General features: G+C 41.1%; 1 protein-coding gene across 4 annotated transcripts in view; it reads right to left on the minus strand.

Moving 5' to 3' along the window:
* The window catches only part of FIG4 (FIG4 phosphoinositide 5-phosphatase), a 3,828,182-nt gene that overhangs the window by 3,511,752 nt on the left and 296,315 nt on the right, over positions 1–20,115 (minus strand). For all 4 annotated transcript variants that reach the window (XM_044066775.1, XM_044066785.1, XM_044066766.1 and 1 more), the window contains exon 3: positions 18,557–18,655. In XM_044066775.1, coding sequence (XP_043922710.1) covers positions 18,557–18,655 — 99 coding nt within the window. The remainder of the gene's footprint in view (positions 1–18,556; positions 18,656–20,115) is intronic.

Below are 20,115 nucleotides of genomic sequence, written 5' to 3' on the forward strand. Positions count from 1 at the left end.
GAGGCCCAGTAGGCTCCACGTGGGAGTCGGAAGCGGCCTCTGGCTCTGAGGTAGTTGGCGCCAGGGGCTGCGAAAGCACCTCACTGAGAACCAGTGACTGGCCTAGAAGAGGCTTCGTCGTCGGTTTTGGACCTCGGATGCCTATCCTTGTCCTTGCGTTTTTTGTAAACTCCAGTTGTCGGCTGTTCCGCCGGCATTATACAATTAAATCTTCGGCCAAAGTAATGAAATGCAAAATTGAACCGACGCTTGATAGTGCGTTGGTTGAATCTAGCGCAAAACCGACAGCTAGCAATATTGTGATCAGGGCCTAGGCAAGGAATACAGTAAGAGTGAAAATCCTTATGAGGTATTTGCTTCCCACAAGAAATACAATTGTTAACTTTTTCTGACATCGGTCTGGAGCAAGAAAAATGTTTCCTCAACGGGGTACTTAGCTTTAATGAAGACTTTGTTTCTGAAATTCAGCTTTGAAAATCTCAGGAGTCAGCCGACCGGCACTTGCAAACTGCTTTTGCTTCGGGCACCACGCGGCAAGAAAGACTAAAGAAAATGGCATTGGCTGCATCTTTTATACCCCTGGCACACTGACGTCAAGGAAGAGGCGACAGCAACCGACGCCGGACCTAGACTTTAGAACTCAGGCTGACTACGGTAGCCTGCCAGCAGGATAACCCAAGAGTAATGACTGCAACAGTGAAACACAATGAACATCTTTGGATTGGCTCGTGGCTAATAGGTATCCCATAATGCATGTGCACATTCCCCAGATCTTGTTTGCTACTAGTCTATCAGGATAAGACAGGAAAAACGACAAAGGTCAGGAAGAATAAACTGTAATAAAAGGCACCCTTGTGGCAAAAACCACTGTAGAAAAGGAAAAACTGTATCCAGATCCTCCAGAAAGGGGGCTGGTGGGTGGGTTCATAATAATGTTCGGCAAGATGGACTACATACATGGAACATTAAGGTGAGTACATAACTTCTTTATGTTATGTAGTCCTATCTCGCCTCCATTATTACATGTGGGACAGCGTCCCTAGCATCTTGAATGGGTGGCTCACTGGAAGATACTCCTGAGTACCGTGGAACCAAACGAAGCTCTACCCCTGGAAGTTAAATCCAATCTATAATGGGAAATGAAGGTATGAGGGGTAGCCCATGTTGCTGCTGCACAAATACTATCAATAGGTGTCCTGGCTTGGAAAGCAGCAGAAGTAGAGAAGGACCTGGTGGAATGTGCTTTGACTTTAAAGGGTAACTCCTTTCCTTGAGAACTGTAAATAAAGGAAATACAACTAGAGATCCAGTTCGAAAGTGTAACCTGGGAAACTGGCAAGCCCATTCTCCCCTCAGCAAAGGAAATAAACAGCTGTTCTGATTTTCTAAATTCTTTGGTCCGGTGGATATAGAAGCATAGTTGCCTGTGCACATCCAATTGGTGGAATGTATACTCTGCTTTACTGGAGTGATTAGAGAAGAACACTGGCAATTCAATTGTTTGGTTTAAGTGAAATTGAGAACAGACTTTAGGAATAAAAGAAGGGTTGGTCCGGAGAGAGACCCTATCTTTGTGAAAAATTAAATATGGAGGTTTAACAGACCGAGCCTGTAATTCAGAAACTCGCCTGGCTGAGGTTATTGCTACCAGAAAAAGAGTCTTCCAAGACAGAAATTTCATCTGACAACTATGGGCTGGTTCAAAAGGTGGCAGAGTAAGTCTGGACAGAACTAGATTCAGATCCCAAGGAGGAACAGTGTCTTGCACAGGAGGTCTTAACATCATGGAACCCTTGAGAAAGGATATGCACAGTTTGTGAGACAAGACTGGAATCATTAATCCCCACATGAAAATTAGATATTGCTGCTAGTTGAACTCGGAGTGTAACAGCCGCTGAACCTTGGGGAAAGAGTTCTGAAAGAAACTCTAGAACAATAGTAATGGGAGCTGTAAATGGATCAACTTCTCTATTGTGTGCCCATATGGAAAATCTCTTCCATTTACTATGATACTATTTTCTGGTCGAAGGCTTGTGAGAAGAGGTAATATGAGTTACAGCTGGAGACAAATCATGAAGTCTGACTAGTGACGGAACTGGAGCAGCCATGCTGTCAGTTTGAGGGCGTGGAGACTGGGGTGAAGAGAACCTGACGTGTGTCAGGAGGTCTGGCACTGGGTCCAGAGTCCATGGGCAGTCCAACAGGTGAGGCCAGAGAAAAGGGAACCAAATCTGACGAGGCCTGTAAGGAGTGATGAGGATCACCTTGCTTCCCAACAGCATTGCTTTCTGTATGACCTTGGGGATGAATAAAAAAGGAGGAAAAGCATAAAGGAGTCCCGGGGGCCAATCGTGGACTAGTGCATCTCTTAGAGACTCTCCCGGAGGGGGGATGAGAGAGAAAAAGGTGCTGCATTTGGTGTTGATGGGACTGGCAAAGAGGTCGCAGCAGGGTTGTCCCCACTTGTGGGAGATCATACTGGCTATTTTCTGGTTCAAGGACCATTCGTGAGGTAACAATATTGCCCTGCTTAGCTTGTCCGCTATCACGTTGGAAGTCCTCAGAATGTGCATTGCAATGAGAAAGCATTGGGAAGAAATCACCCAATTCCAAACTCGCATGGCCTCTCGACTTAAGGGGTATGATCTGGTCCCCCCTTGTTTGTTTAGACACCAGACAACCGACATGTTGTCGGTCTGGATAGCTATCATCCCTAGAAAGAGACAGCTGTGAAGTGCTTGCAACGCTAGAAGCACTGCTCTCATTTCTAGGACACTGATATGCAGATGGGCCTCCTGCTCTTGCCATGTGCCTTGGACAGTCCTGCCAAGATAATGCCCCTCCACCCTGAGAGGCATCCGTGGTCACAGTGGCAACGGGTTAGTGCAGTACAAAGGGAGTCCCTGTGGTAAGATGACCTGGTTGAATCCATCAGCATAGGTCCTTTTTGCAAGAGTCTGTAATCAGGATCTAATGATGTAGAGGCAACTGCTGAAACGACCACTGGGATGACAGGAGCTATTGGAGTATTCTCATATGTAGTCTTGCTAAAGGTACCAAGGTTATGTTTGACGCCATAGTTCCGAGAAGCTGCAACACCACCTTCGCTTTTTGACTCTTCGAAGGGGAAGTATCCTGTAAATTTGTAGCACAAGATTCTGTATTCTGTCTGTAGGTAGTCTGGCTGTCATATTGACCGTGTCTCTGTTTGCTCCTATAAAAGTTATAGACTGAGTGGGCAAAATAGGGGATCTTTCCCAGTTTATCAAGTTTCCCAACTGGGAGCAGAGCTTGATTGTGGAATCTCTCAATTGAATTTGGCGATGCCTGGTGGTGGTGGTCAGGAGCCAATCGTCCAGGTATGGAAAGACTTGGATTCTCTGATGCCGCAAATGAGCTGCGACTACTGCCATGCACTTGGTGAACACCAAGGGGGCTGTGGTGAGACCAAAGGGCAGTGCCCGAAACTGGTAATGATTGGCTCCCAGACGGGAGTGTAGGTAGCTCCTTGATGCTTTGTCCATCATTATGTGGTAGTAAGCATCCTGAAGATCTATTGAGCACATCCAGCTGTCTCTCCCCAACAAAGGGAGTATGGATTGTAGAGTGACCATTCGGAACTTGGACTTCTTTACATGTTCGTTTAACCTGTTGAGGTCTAGGATGGGTCTCTAGTCCCCTGTTCCTTTTGGAACTAAAAAGAACCTGGAGTATGTTCCGAATCCTGTCTGGTCTGTTGGGACCTTTTGGATGACTCTTTTTAATAGCAGTTTTTCTATCTCTATAGCCAGATGATCCCTATGATTGGGTGGCACGTCTGGGATCCTTTTGGGAGGGCGTGGTGGAAGGGAAAAGGGTATAGAGTAACCTCTGGTAATAATGTTTTGTACCCACTTGTCTCGAGTGAGATTTAGCCAGGCTTCTGGGTACAAGGACAGGCGATCCCCGACTGGCTCCAGAGATGCACAGTCGGGTTCCACATCAGGAACGCTGATAGGGATGGTCATGAAAGGAATCGCGACTTCCCTGATTTTGTGGGCCTCCCCTGCCTCTAGGGCAACGTCTACCATTATTTCTTCCTCCCCTGCCTCTGAAGGAGGAATCACCTTGTGTGCCCTGGAAAGGTCTCTGTGATTTCTTGAACCATGTTTTGCCGCTCTTCTGACCTTTAGGGTAAGGTCTAAAAGGAATGGTAAAACGGACTCCCACGGCAGAGGAGTCTTTCCTTCCTGCTCACACCTGGTGAGGGTATCTTTCACCTTGCATCCAAAAAGAGAGGATCCATCCACGGGAGCATTGGTGAATGTAGACTTGAAAGGCTCAGCAAAGTTGCATACACGCATCCAGGAATGTCTCCTTAATGAGACTCCTGAATCCGCCGCCCTACTCGCACCATCAACTCTGTTATGAGATCAGCTGCATGGAGGAGTTAACAATAGATGTGAGGGCAGCCAACTGAGCCGACACTGTAGATGGGACTGCTTCAGTAGAGGTACCCTGAAGAGCATCTCCTAACTCCTTTAGGAGATCTCTCTGAAGTCTCGTAAAATGTGATAGATAGTTAAGCGATCGGAGTGCAAAAGCCGCTGAAGAGAAGATACGCTTCCCGTACCTATCCATCGTTCGGGATTCCTTATTAGGTGGATGGATAGAAGAAGAAGTCTCTGCTAGCTCCTTCTTAGTGGCCACCGCCACCACCATGGCATCAACAGGTAAACCCTTGGATAAAAACTCTTTGTCTTTAGGGGCGGAGAGAAATTTATTCGGCCTCCTTGGGAACGGTTCCACGGCATCAGGAGTCTGCCATGCTTTCTGACTCACAAGATCTAGTAATTCATCAAATGGAGGAGACACCCATGAAGCTGAGGGTTGAGACCCAAAAGCCTTCAGGTACACTGACTCCTCATCGGAAGGGGTAACGGTGGGCCAGCCGCCTCTCTACCTGAGGATCTCCAAAATGTCTGCAAAGGAGACATATTCAGAGGATGACTTAGGGGACCCCTCCGACTCATCGAGGTCAGTGTCAGATGTGACAGACTCATCAGGGGAATCTACATGCTTCCTCTTACATGATCTCTTCCGAAGGTGCTTCTTAGCGGGGTCTTTTGGGGAGGACTCGGCAGAACGGGACCACCCAAATGGGGGTCCTGAGGCTGTGAGTCTCTACCATTCTGGGGAAGAGAGGATGCTGAGACTGTAGTCGGCACTTGAGGGAGTATAGCATTGGTACTCCTACGTGGTACAGATGAACTATCCAACATGCTCCTCATGTTCATGAAGACCGATTCCTCCGGCTTCAAACGATGCCCCGGCTACGAGGAGAGCGTAGCTGCTGATGGCTCCAAAGGAATCGGCTCCGAGAAAGATGTAGGGTCCGAGCTCACTCGGGCAGATGCACCAAGAAGAAGACTCAGCACCGAAAAGGTTTGGTTCCAAGTGTCCCCCTCGGGCCTGACCAAAGAGCTTCAGACCCTAGACACTCAGATGGCGCCAACAGTGTTGGAGCGGAGGTCGGCTCCAAAACAACCACCTGAGGTGCTGGAGCCAAGGACACCACTATAGTCGGTACTGACAGCATCGGCTCCAAAGGCCCAATCTGGGTTGGAGGAGGAAAAAGAGCAGGGTCGGTAACAGGAGTCGCCTCCGAGACAGAAGTGGTCGGAGCCGATAAAAATTTTGGCAAGGCCGACGACTTAAGGAGTCTGAGCACCACACTCTCGATGTCTTCTTCAGAAAAGCTCCTGGAGGATCTGGAGGACAGTGTTGGAGACCTCGTTCTCTGCAATATAGGCGATTTTAAAGTAGGGGAGACCAGTGGAATGTCTGTAGACTGGCTCCAAAGAGGACTACTAGTGATCGGCATTGAAGCACTTGATGCCGATACTGCAATGTCCGTGTCCAGAATCTCGATCGGCTCCGAGGACAGTGGAGCCGAAGAGACAGAGGCCATCTCCGATTTAGGTAACTTCTGTGGAGGTTCAGAGACAGAAGTTGAGGCTGGAGAAGGCCTTTTTGAGGTCTTGCCCTTATCTTTACTAGAAGAATGCGACCTAGCAAAGGAGGACGAACTGGCTAGGTCTTCCTCGAAGGAAGGTTTAAACAAGCCTTTTAGAATCAGCTTATTCTTCCATTCCTGGAGCACTCTAGGACTAAAGGAATGGCAAAAGAGACAAGTCTCTTGAAGATATATGGCCCCTAAGCAGTATACACAGACGCTATGTCCATCAGTGATGGACATTTTTTTGAGAGCATTTAGTACACTTTTTAAATCCTGACTGTTTATGCTCTTTATGTACCAACACACTCATTCAACAAGAGAGGAACTAGATCCTCTAAATTAAACAGATCTAGCCCTAATTCTCACAACAAACAACAAAGGGAAGTTTTACTAAGTTCTCTAACTTAAACCTAGTGTAAAGGAAAAGGGAACAGACTAGTACCTCTAAGTAAAACGGTTTAGTCTAAAAACACACACTCATGGGAAACGCACACAAAAGGCCAACAGGTCAGAGAATTTTATGGCAGAAATAAGTCAAACCCAGTAAAAAGTCAAGTCCGGTTAATATGACACAAATTGGTATCACAATAAGGCTATCAGCAATAAGAAAAGCACTTCACACGAAGCTAAAAACTTCTAGCAAGCAGAATAATAAAGAACTAAATCATTTAGCCACGGCCAACCAAAAGAAGCTTCCACATACCAAGTACACCTACAAGGTCATCATATTGGTTGTGTTTTACTGGCAAGCACTACATATGTATATAGTTTATTAAATGATTTCATATTTTTCTCAACTTTTTTTGCTAATCATAGGTGATAACACCACCCTGTCACTCTATTAAATTTCATTGTACTCAACATTGTTATCAAAGTATATTTGTTTTCCTGTCTGATATGTTTGTTCTTGGTTTTGTTTGTTTGTCTATGCATTTCATTGGATAACAGGCTCATTAGTATGTTTGTGCATATTATTTAAGAGTTTTTGGATGTATTTTGAAGTGTTCTGATGAAGTTCGTACAGCGGACGAAACCTAGGTCGACGTTTTTATGTTTGTGTTTTCACTGAATAAATTTGTTTGGAGCGTTTATGGGCCTGGAAGTTTTATTGGAGAGCAGCAGTATATATACCTTTGTTACAGCAGCCCCTCGTCGGTTGTGGACACTTTCTTCCTTATTATTTTTATAGTGTTGGTGAGTTCCAGTTTCCAAGTGTTCAGTATGGAGGAAGATGGTGGAGCAATTGATGTGGGTATGCTGTTAAAGGATATGAATGAACAACTTAAACAGCATTCTTTGTTAATTCAGAAACTCATGACAACATATAACAACAGTATGGAGTCTACAAACAGTTTGGGGATGCCTTTAACACAAGCGACCCCTCCTTTGGTACCTGCAGCATCAGGTAGTGACAGTATACCTTGTGGTCAAGTTTTTCACGCTAAAAGAGTCATTGTACAACCTGAAGCGGTTAGCAGTGATTCATGGAAATCTAACCAATTTTCTTTTAACAACAAACCCGTTTCCATGAACAGTGGGATTTACAGAGAGGAAGGTAATATGCGTGACTGGCTTCGTGTCTTTGAAGTAAAGATGTTCAAAATGAAAAGAACCCAAATGGAGAATGGTTATCTACGGAAAAATATTGAGTTGGGGTTGGTTCCTAAAGGTTTAAGGCTATGGCGATATCCGAATGGAAGTGAACATGAGCCTGAAATGCTTAAGGAGCTACATGATTTATTTAATAAAACGGGCATAGCTCTAATGGAAATAATGATAGCATATAATGACAAGAAAATAGATATGCTTATTTCCGAGTTGGATCGGCTAAATAACTCAATCAGTCAAGATCTATTGTTCGATCAATATTACACAAATTATACTAATATCATAAAAGAGGTAGAATACAGTTGCAACGTTTTATATGAAAAGAAACAGCAAAAAATAAAAAGGGACTTGAGAGTCTATTCAACGGGTTTGGTTTATCCCAAATCCAAGCCAACTAAACGTAATGTTAGAGAAGGAAGACTGGAAGAAGGAACCAATCGGATGGATGCCTTAGATGACATCACTTCCCCCTTGCCATCAGAAACGCGTACAGCACGGCATGGTGGCAGTCCAAGAGAAGGTGAAGGTCCCAGGAGATCCAAACGACTTATGGAGCAACAGCATGACGATGAAGAGGAGGAGTATGAATATGCGGCAACAAGACCGAGGAGGGAGTACGATAGAACGAGGAAAGTTAACTTTCAAACAAAAAACGCGTGGGGGGCGCACAAGTAGCCGATGGCGTCCAAGACATTAAGGTACTGGGTAAGCGTTTTTCTTCCCCTCTGTCTCATTCTAATGTTGGAACGAGGTCTGGACAAGTAGTTTCAAGTTCCTTCAATTTTGACAATGACGTCGGTTTATTGCCGGACACTGTACAAGGGGGTTGTTCAAACTGTAATGGGACTGTTAACGGTTATTTTATTAACAAGACGCATGCATTGAACACTCTAGCGGGTTTAGAGGACTGTGAATTTAATTATACTTCACTTAATTTTGCGCACAAGGGCAGTGTCAGCACCACATTTGACACTTCAGCATATGGTACCAATACACATCATGGTTTAACTGGTACTGGTTGTAGCAACGCTGAAGTGTGTATAAACATGGATATGGATTCGCCCGTACCTACGGATGCAATCATCATGGATTTAGGTAGCGAGTTGATCCTGAAGACATGTGAAATGCAATGTGACAGCATTAATAGTACTATATACAATTTGGACAGCGAGGAATATAGGATAGGTTCGTTGGACGTTAATAGACATTTTAAAGATATTAATTTGAGTGATGTAATGAATGATCTGACAATTCACGACTGTATTGAGCATATGTATTTGGATGCAACAGTAGATGTAAATAATGTTGATACAGGTTTTAGTTGTGGTACTGCTGTTTTAGGCGATGCTGATATGTGTGTACAGTCTAACATGAATGGGGCAACAAATGCACAAAGGAAATGTAATTTATTTTTTAATCCCAATATTATTGAGAATTATAAGGGCGATTTTAAATTATATAATTATAGTAACAAGTCCTTTGATAGAGATTGTGTAGAATTGTTTTCTAAGGGTTTTAGTTTTGTACCGAAAAAAAGAGGTAATATTGTCAATAGCATTATAGATCTGAAATTATTTACCCGTAAGTTAAATTTAAAAATTTTGTACCAAAGTAACCCTTGGGGCTGTAGTGAGAATGTTAGTAATAGACTATCTAAACCTAGTACGTACAACCCTCCCATGCATGATAGGATTGGGTTGTTTGAAAAAATGACGGAGAATGATATAAGAGAGGCTTTTATGGGTTATAACAAAGATGTTAACAATGCCAGTAATTTAACGAAACAAGAAGAGGTCACCCTACGTAGGATTTTATCCACTGAAAACATTAGAATTATGAAACCCGACAAGGGTAGTGGCATAGTCATAGTGGACAATAATGATTATATCTCTTACATGAATGCCATGTTGGTAGAAAACACATACAGTGAAGTAAGTAGAAATGAGATCAACATAGCACACAAAAGGATTGACACCACACTTTTTGATATGTTATACCAGGGAGAAGTGGACGAACATGAATGGCGTTTTTTGCAAAATGAATTTCCGGTGATTAGTGGTATTTTTGGGATTCCCAAAATACACAAGGGTTTGGATAATTTGAATTTCAGACCAATAGTGGATGGAAAAAGGAGCAAAACACATTTTATCAGTCAATTTTTAGATTACCATCTTAAACTAGGCATTGCATCTTTTTCACACATCTTGAGGGACTCTTGGGACTTTTTAAGCAAAATTAGCAACACTATATTTGAAGATAATGACACCTTTATCACTTTGGATGTATGCAATTTGTACACTGTTATACCCCATGAGAAAGGGTTGGAATGGTTGGAAGAACAATTATACTATACCAATATTTATGACCAGAACAAAATTAATGTTATAGTTAAATTAATGGGGATTGTACTCAATAATAATTTTATATTTTTTGATGGAGTATATTACAAACAGGAGAGTGGTATTGCTATGGGAGCAGCGTGTGCTCCAGGCTTTGCTAATTTTGTATTAACGTATTGGGAGTTGAATTATGTTTTTAACTCAGAATATTTTAAATATATTAAATTTTACGGGAGATTTTTAGATGATTTATTTATTATTTGGAATGGGGATAGTGCAATATTAAATAGGTTTTTAGAATATCTTAATAATAGTATAACTTTTTTGAAATTTACACATGTGGTTAGTAAGAAAAGCATTAGTTATTTGGATATTAATTTAACTTTTGATAAAGTTAAGAAGAAGCTGGTATCCAATATTTATAGGAAGCCCACATTCTCCAATTCGTACCTACATTTTGACAGTTGGCACCCTCACCACCAAAAGAAAGCAGTGGTTAAAGGTCAGATGGTGAGGGCAGCCAGAATGGTCAGTGAGGATGTGGATTTTGATCATGAAATTCAATTTATTATTAGTCTATTCTTAAATAGGGGATACCCGCAGGACTTTTGTAACAATATAGCTAATGAAGTGAAATATAAGAGAAATAATGGCACATATAAGGCAATTCTACATAGTACCACGATGAATACCAGGGATAGTCAACTCAGTCCAGCGGTGGACGTTGAAAAATTTATATGTAACAACGTTCCTTTGTACATAACTACATACAATGGCATTTCTTTGAGTATTATAAATATAATTAACAAGAATTGGAAATTTATAAGTGCAGAAAAATCACTTGAAGGAATGTTTACGGGCAGTGTTAAACATGTGTTTAGAAAGGACACCTCATTTAAAGATTTATTTGAGGGTCTTAACATCAACACCAATAACACTTCACATAAACCCAGGGGGAGTTTTAAATGCGGTAGATGTTCGACTTGTAAGTATTTAATCAACATTGAAGGTATGGTGACTGTAAATGGACATAATATTAGAATTAACCATCATATAAACTGTTACACTAAAAATGTTGTTTATATTGCCATTTGTCAACATTGCGAAGGTTTTTACGTAGGCAAAACTTGTAGGCATTTTAGAGAGAGGGTAAAAGAACATCTACTTGATATTAGAAACAACAAACTTACAAATGCCCTGGCCAGACATATAAATCAATTTGGAAGTCACTCTTTTAAATTTTTCGGTGTTGTACACCAGATGTTGGATATACAAGGCAAGTGTACTAAATACAATTTAGACTTGTCAGAAATGAGAGTGCAGATATTACTAAATGCTAACCAACATCCTGGACTTAATGAATACATAAGTATTAAGCCAATTTTATGGTTGAATAACATCAAGGGTTGTTAGTATGGCCTTTGGGAATATAATTGTTTTTTGTATAAAGGGTTTGTGTGTTACATTGTACGTAATCTGTCTCTTTTAGATATTTATTATTAATATATATATTTTTTAAGACTGATGGTTTAGTTAAGATATTAGGGTACATGTTATGCATACCATATTTATTTTCATATATTTAACATATTTATATATTTTTATCAATTTTAGGGAGAGATGATACATATAGGTCAACGTGGTCACGATATCGGGTGCACATATAGTATACTTGACCTACAAAATCAATTTATGGTCATGTTCATATATATATACACACATTGTGTACTGTTTATTGTTTATTATTATATTATACAGACATCACAATGTATAGTGGTATTTTATATTTCATCACTTATTTAATCATATATATAATCTATTGTTATTTATTCAGCAAAACTGATGCTGCAAGCTTTTAACGTTTAATATTCAATATTTTATATTATATATTATTTATGGTTCAACTATTTTATGGTTTCATGATCTTAGATTTCATTGTTTCCCCATATATACACAATAACATCGTACACACACAGTAGAGTTACATATAGTCTATCTATATGTTATTATTTACACAATATTTATTAGACACAATGGGTTTTCTTCATACATTATACATACCAGTTAGCATATAGTTCTTTTTATTTATTATTGGAGGGTCGTGGGTGTGTGTGTGTGGGGGGGGGATCTCTTTGGGTATTTACATACAATCAGTTACATTGCTGCTTTAAGTTTTTAAAAATGTTTGTCTATGCATTTCATTGGATAACAGGCTCATTAGTATGTTTGTGCATATTATTTAAGAGTTTTTGGATGTATTTTGAAGTGTTCTGATGAAGTTCGTACAGCGGACGAAACCTAGGTCGACGTTTTTATGTTTGTGTTTTCACTGAATAAATTTGTTTGGAGCGTTTATGGGCCTGGAAGTTTTATTGGAGAGCAGCAGTATATATACCTTTGTTACAGCAGCCCCTCGTCGGTTGTGGACACTTTCTTCCTTATTATTTTTTTAAAGTCAATGGAAATGTTGTCTAAGAAAAGTCAATAAAGAGATATTTAAAAAAAAAAATTGGGGATTCCAGATCTGCCAACATACCTATTACTAGTGGTGTTCCACAAGGTTCTGTGCTGGGTCCCCTAATGTTTGGAATAAATTTCTCAGAATTCCAGGCAAAAAATAGATGGCCTGTGGCTTACCATGTTCGCTAATGACTGCAAACTGGGTGCAATCACCGAATCCCCCAGTGATGTCAACATTGTACAAAATGGGCTTACACAGATAAATGACTGGTGCCAGAGCCACGGAATTCAACTCAACGCAAAAAATGTATTATCATCCCCTTCAGCAAAGGAGAGGTCCCTGCAAATTACAATATTAATAATATCCCCCCAAAGTTCAAACCCAGTGGTGAGAGATTTGGGAAAGCAGGTTGATAAAAACCTTAACTTTGATCACCATGTGTCCACAGTGGTAAGGAAGGCCTTCTATGCTGCACATCTCATAAGTAAGGGAATAGCATCCAAAGCTAAGGAGGTTAAAAGTCTCCTGCACTCATCCCTCATCAGACCAGTATTAGAGTACAATGCTCCCTTCTGTATGTACCTTAGCCGATACCTGCAGCAGCTGGAGAGACCTCAGCGGTTTCAGACTAAGAAAATTCAGGGCCTTTAACACACGACTTACATGGACAGAGTGAAGACCTGGCACTGTACTCTGCATCATACAGACTGCTTAAAAATGACTTGTGCCTGGCCTACAGCAGTCTTGAACCCTGCCTTAATGGAAATGCTCTGAATGTCAAACAATGTGAACACAAGACCAAGAATCACCAAAGTCCACAGCCACAGTACCCAAATCTCCAAAAAATGTGGTTAGAAGCAGTAGGTTGAGAACAGCACATTTATTGGTACGTAATCTGAATCACACCAAACAGTAACAAACAATAAACCAAAAGCTTTCGCTCGGTTATTACCGAGCTTCTTCAAGGTTAAAAAATCTGTTGTGTAGTCAGCCATGTTAAATACTAAATGCAACATCACATGACATACCCCCCACATGTGAGTCATCCCTAATCAGTTTCTTAAAAATACAGTGTGTATAAACTTTCGTTAAATGTTTTATATATATTTTTATTTTTGGCATTACTGGATTCATTACTGGATTCAAAGTTGAGTTTGAATTTTGGATTGGAACACATATTTAACATTTAAGTTTAGACAAATCAATACAACAAATCACTACAATGAATTCCCAATGAACAAAACTGGACTCCCAATGACCATGAAACCATTTAACAGATTTAACTTTCAGGCAGGTGAGCTGGACCACTAGGACTCACTTTCGGTCAAGCCTTAATTGCAATACAACTACTGAAACCCAGTGAATAAAACATAACAAAATAATTAAAAGCATAAAAATACAAATCAGACATAAATGCACAAAACTGTATTAGGTACAGCATATAAAAATAGCTTAATACCTCTGTAAAACAAAAACATTAACACCAGTTACCTAGTAAATATTGTGAGAAGATTCATCTGGAAGAGAAGGATTCCAAGACCATTTTACCTCAGGTAACATTGCATGAGCATACACAATGGCTCCCTAAAAAAATGTTTTCATTCTATTTTTATATGAATACAGTATAGGAATTTTAACAATGGCTTCTGAGGTGCACTCCAGTGACACTATGTCCAGGTCCTCTGGACCATATCAAACTAGATCACATTCTTTGGGGCATTTTAAATCAAAAGTAATATTAGGACTTATGGAAAATGCTGCACAGACAAGGAGGGGACTTGTATATTCAAGTGCCTGCTTACATATTAATCCTTTGTGAACCAAACAGAACACAGCAATAACTGCTTCTTCTTACCTACTTAATAGTGTACTTTTAGGAGAGCTTAAATTAATAAGCTAGTAAATCATTTTACACGCAGATACATTTTCTGTCAGTGAAACTGGACATCTATTTAACTTCAGCAGGTTTTGAACAGTGATGCTGCAATCTATACACACACACACACACACACACACACACACACACACACACACACACACAGAATCTTGTCAGCTTTCATAATTCACTTTCTCTCCAATCGCCGCACACACATACACTCTTCACCTTTCAAACCTGCATTCAATCACTTTCTCTCTGATCGCTCACACACACACACACACACACACACACACACACACACACACACACACACACACACACACACACACACACACACTTCACCTTTCAAACCTGCATTCACTCACTTTCTCTCTCCAATCTCTCACACACACACACTCTTCACAATTCAAACCTGCATTCACTCACTTTCTCTCTCCGATCGTTCACACACACACACTCTTCACAATTCAAACCTGCATTCACTCACTTTCTCTCTCCGATCGCTCACACACACACACACACACACACACACACACACACTTCACCTTTCAAACCTGCATTCACTCACTTTCTCTCTCCGATCATTCACACACACACACACACACACACACACACACACACACACACACACACACACACACACACACACACACACACACACACACACACACTTCACCTTTCAAACCTGCATTCAGTGATTCACTCACTTTCTCTTTCCTATCGCATACACACACACACACACACACACACACACACACACACACACACACACACACACACTCTCTCTCTTACCCTGAGTAGTGCTCGGTGTCTTCTGTTCAATCCATCCTCATGTTGCTGCTGCTGCCATTAATCCTGGGCCCGGCTCTGTTTCAGGGCTCGCTGTATCCCCCAGCCTGCTAACGCCATTAATCCCAGCTCCGTGAGCTCGCTATATCCCTGGCCCCTTTGCTGCTGCCATGAATCCGTTTCAGGGCTCGCTGAGTCAGCCTCTTCTGTTCCACATGTTGCATTCCCGCTGACTGTTAACTTAACTGCCAGCCAGCCGGAATGATGATGCGAGCTCCTTGAGCTCAATTTCGACTGGCTGGTAGCCTGACGGTGCTGACGTCATCGCGCACGTGATGACGTCAGCCCTGACAGCGCGAAAATTTAAAAAAAAAGAAAAGAAAAATCTGAAATGAAGGGGTGCGAAGTTTGGTGGGCCGAATCAAAACGTTTAACGGGCCGCATGTGGCCCCCGGGCCGTAGTTTGCCCATGCCTGATTTAGAACTTTCTTTATGCTACCACTTTCTGTTGGGGTGGTACACTAGAAAAAGGCAGAGACTGAGGACATGGTGGGGTAAGGAATGGTCATGTATACCATTTAGATATCACAGTCCTGTTCTTTGACAGAGAGTCACCTGAGAAGAAATTGCCCCTGACTGATTACACAGCAAGAGAGTCAGGCAAGATCTCAAGGATTCTGCTGCTCAATGGAAGGTGGATTGTGGATCCTTTCTTTGTTGCCAACAGGGACCTTTACCTGTTGCTGTGCAATTCCTCTGGATGCTGCCCTGAATATAAGAATCTCTTCCAATGTTTTGGTTCTTCTGCTACTGACCACAATGAACCCATATTTTACACAGGCTTCTCAGAGTCACTGAAGATGGTCAATGAGGGGGCTAAGGTTTTGCTTGACTAGATGAAAGGGTCGTTCTCTCATTCTCCATATTCCTCAGGTGTGATTTAACTTTAGGACCAAAGAGACTGAGGATCTGAAAGTGTAATTCCATGAACACTGCCCCTGAGGTCTCAGCAAAGTCATTAAACAGAAATATGGTATTCAGTCACACAGCAATACTGGATCCTGTAGCCCAAGCCAAACCTTTTCCAGACTTACAGTTGACTCTCATCATGAGGTTCATAAGGATGTAATGTTGTCTGGTATTAAAGTTTTTGCTTTAATTGTCCATCAAACAACTGACCAATGACTGCTGAATCTCATCCACAAGGTCTCACTGAAATTCCATCATGAAATACAAGAGTTTAATGCCATAACGAAGAATGTAGAGGATGCACGATCCGATTTCTTAAGATGGTCCATACCCCTGATTCCTTATCTGGAGGATGTACCACTGGACTCTATAATGTTAAAGTCTTTCTGAGGTTTGATGATGTATACATTTTATCTGCATTAGGAATCTCCAACAATAATTACCAATTCTTATGGAGGCAGATGATCCCGTTGGGCTTCTCTGGAACAGGTAACACAGTGATGGGGTTTTCATATGCAGTATTACTGGACAACTATAACATGTCCACTAGAGGAAGGCCCGCCTAAGATGATTGCTGGGTGGACAAAAAGCTTTCTGCAGAAATCTCTACAAGGAGGAAACTGGTTCTGTGTATCCCCTTTCTGCTGAATCCTTTCTACTACTTCCATGAATGTCATGTCATATGGAGGTAATGAGGAGGAATCCATTTCCTCCTCATCTCCAATGTCCAGTGTGGGAGACTAAGTATGGAAGGAGTTCAATGTACTTCCTCTAAAATGCACCTTTCCTTGGAATATCCGAAGGAGCCAAATACAAAAATGAGAGGAAGAATGCTTCTCTGTAGATGTCAGGGAAGAACACTGCACTAAACCTTGGGTCTCCCCATCTGACTGATCAATAAGGAGGGCAGCCAAAGGTCTCTCAGAAGACCGAGCTAGCAAATGATTGTCAGCAATGGAAAAGTTACAAATACTGAGAGGGGGCCACTGAAAGGATGGTGTGAAAACTGCCAGTGTTTGCAAGCTCAACAGATGAAGACATCTCCAAAGTTGATCTAACCAGCACAGAAAAGATTAGAACAAGAAGCAGTAGTGATGGCGTAACAGCGAGAGTTGTGTCTGAGAAGTCTACGGACACTGATGGCAAAGCCAACAGTGTAGTTGGTGCCAAGGGATGCAACACAAAACAAGCATCACAGCAGAATTCACTTGAAATGTGAACAAAAGCATTCTCTGAGGCAGTACCAAGATAAAGAACCACTAAGAAATATTTGGAAGACATAGGAGGAGGAGAAAATATGAAGAAAACCACTCTATTCACCACATAATCAAATGGGTATGAAGATGAAGGCACTATTATGTGAGGTCTATCAAAAGCATCTGTATACTTATGTCTGAGAAAGGCAGAGAAGACCTATTTGAATTTATTCTACAACTATGGATTCAACTCACTTCCTCGACAGTTAAGACTTGGATAACTGAACAGGGGATATGTCCTGTGCGATCTATAATATAATAGCAGGGGGATTGTTACCCATCTTTTTTCAGTATCCTGTTTCAAAACCAGAAAAGGTATAATGTTGTGCTATAAGGATTGTGAAATTCAGACTTCTTCAATGGAGTAAAAGTCCTTTTTGAAGCCATAGAAGTCAGCTCAGATGTCAATCAAATAGATGCTTTATGGCTGGAGGAGGGCTGTAGATCAGACACGGACTCCTCATACATATGTAAAAGCTTTGGTAAGGTGAACCATTAACAACTGTACATGTGCCCTTCTCCTAACCAAATTATATAACCTCTGTGCTTATCTTGAGTTGGTATTTTGTTCCCACAGTTACAGTACTGCAACTCTTACCCTGCCACAAATGAAAAGGAGGTCTCCACAGTAATAAAGTTAGTCCCACAACTGTAAAAAAAATAAAGTGCAACTGAGAAAAAACAAAAGAGAATCTTGACAGTTATTGTACTGCTGTTAACGTTCTTTTTTTACAGGTGTAAAAATGCCAAGAAGGTTAAGGGGAGTGGGAAGAAGTGGAAAGAAAACCTGACTCCCACGTCCGCTTCACTTAATACTCACTCCAAAGGAATGAATGGGTTAGTGGGTTCAACTACCCAGGAGATGAATAAGTCAGTGGAGCAATCAAGAAGGTTGGTTAGTTGGTCAGCATGTGGAACAAAAAATATTATGTAATATCTTGCATGTTTTCCATATTAAATGGTTATCAAATGTTGCCTCTAAACAGCAGTTTCTTGAGATTGTAATGAAGGTTAGACTCCTAAAAACAGCCATTTAGTAACAGAATGCAAACATAAACTGTGCCAAAAAATTAAAAATGAAAACAGACTTATGAAAGCAGGAGTGACTGGTTCTGTCATACTGCAGAGGCAGTAAATTAAAAAAAAAAATCACTACATGCAAAAATAAATAAATACATAAAATAAAATAAAACAAAATAAACAACTCGTACTCTAATTTCAATCATGATGGTGCCTGGTAAATCATGAGGTACTAACCTGATCATCGCTTATAGTCAAGTCCTTTGGTTCAGTACGATCAATTTTCAAAACACGATATTTGGTTTCCGCATGGTTACTGCCAACCAGAAAGTATCTCTGAAGGAAGACAAAAAGTCTTAGTAAACAACTGAATTCCTTTAATCATACAAACAAAGTATTTGTGAAGGTTTTTTTTGTAAGTAACATGTGAAGAGTTATTTAATATTTTGAGCACTCAGCTGACAAATGTTTCTTTGGCAGCTTCAATCCGTTTCTATATACAGCAGTTTAGAAATGTTATATGTTTTGTTGTGATAAGACAACATATAGTGAGCCATAGCCTTTAAAAGCAAGCCATGCACAAATTTATCCAGGTTTCCTACCATATTGTCAGCTCTAATGCCAAATGCATTTTCTGCACCTTGTTTATGGCCATTGTCATATCACATGGGTAAAACTAAAGATCTCTCACTTTTAATGCAGCTATTTAACAAAAGATAAACTGTCCTGGTTACCTAAATCACTCTTAAGCCTAGGTTTGACAGTTAGCTTTGCCCTGCAAAGACATCAACCCTATGAACCTAGTTCAAATACAGTTACATAAGTGTGTGTGTGTGTGTGTGTGTGTGTGTGTGTGTGTGTGTGTGTGTGTGTGTGTGTGTTCTGTGACACCTTCAAAGACCAATTTCACTCTCACCTATCTACTACTGAAGGTGCCCACTTGCCTCAAGCAGAGCTCATCTCTAGTTTGATTACACCACACAATATTATTTCTGCTTCCTTTGCCTACAGTCTTCCTCGTTGCCCTGACTACTGCCTTACTTTTTTGTAATCTCCCCTCAAGGACACTCTTGCAACATTTAGGCTGGATTTTATAAGCGATGGATCCTTCATCATAATATGCTTGTTCTATTGGTCTTTAAATCCCTAGACAGATCTGTCACAGTTTCACCTTTTCTTCTCCCAGTTACATCTATGCTTTCTGACTATAGAAATATTTATTCTGGGCTCTACTGCATTTTGCAACATTCAGTGCAAAACTGTTTCAGTTTGCAGGACCTGTCAAGCCCTCTACAGAGGCTTAGTCTCCAAACAGGCTTTGTGCCACACAAATTGAGGACAGCAACAGTCATCTCCTTGAACAAAGGTGGTGCCTCAATGAACCTAGCTAATTCCAGACCCATACGTTTGACCTGCTTCATCTGAAGGCTATGGAAAAGATAATGATGGAATTAATAAATAAAGATATAGGTAACCTACAAACTTCTTGACCCAAGCCAGTCTGGTTTTATCAAGGGTAAATCCCTGCCTGCCTAACCTGACTGACTTCTTCAAGAAGGTTACGAAGTAACAAATGAGAGAAAAGTAGTGCACGCTGCATATCTAGACCATACAAAGGTGTCTGACACCATTCCACACTCAAGAATCACTGATACAACACTCCCAGCTAAACGTTAATCCCAAAGTAACTCAATGAATAACAAACTGGCTCACAGGGAGAACTCAAGAAATGATGGTAGGTGTGCCTGCCTCCTTCACAAGATCTCTCACTGGTAATGTACTCCAGAGTTCGATCC

This window comes from Protopterus annectens, chromosome 1.part0, assembly GCF_019279795.1.
Source record: "Protopterus annectens isolate FY-2018-M chromosome 1.part0, PAN1.0, whole genome shotgun sequence".
Classification (NCBI taxonomy): Eukaryota; Metazoa; Chordata; order Ceratodontiformes; family Protopteridae; genus Protopterus; species Protopterus annectens.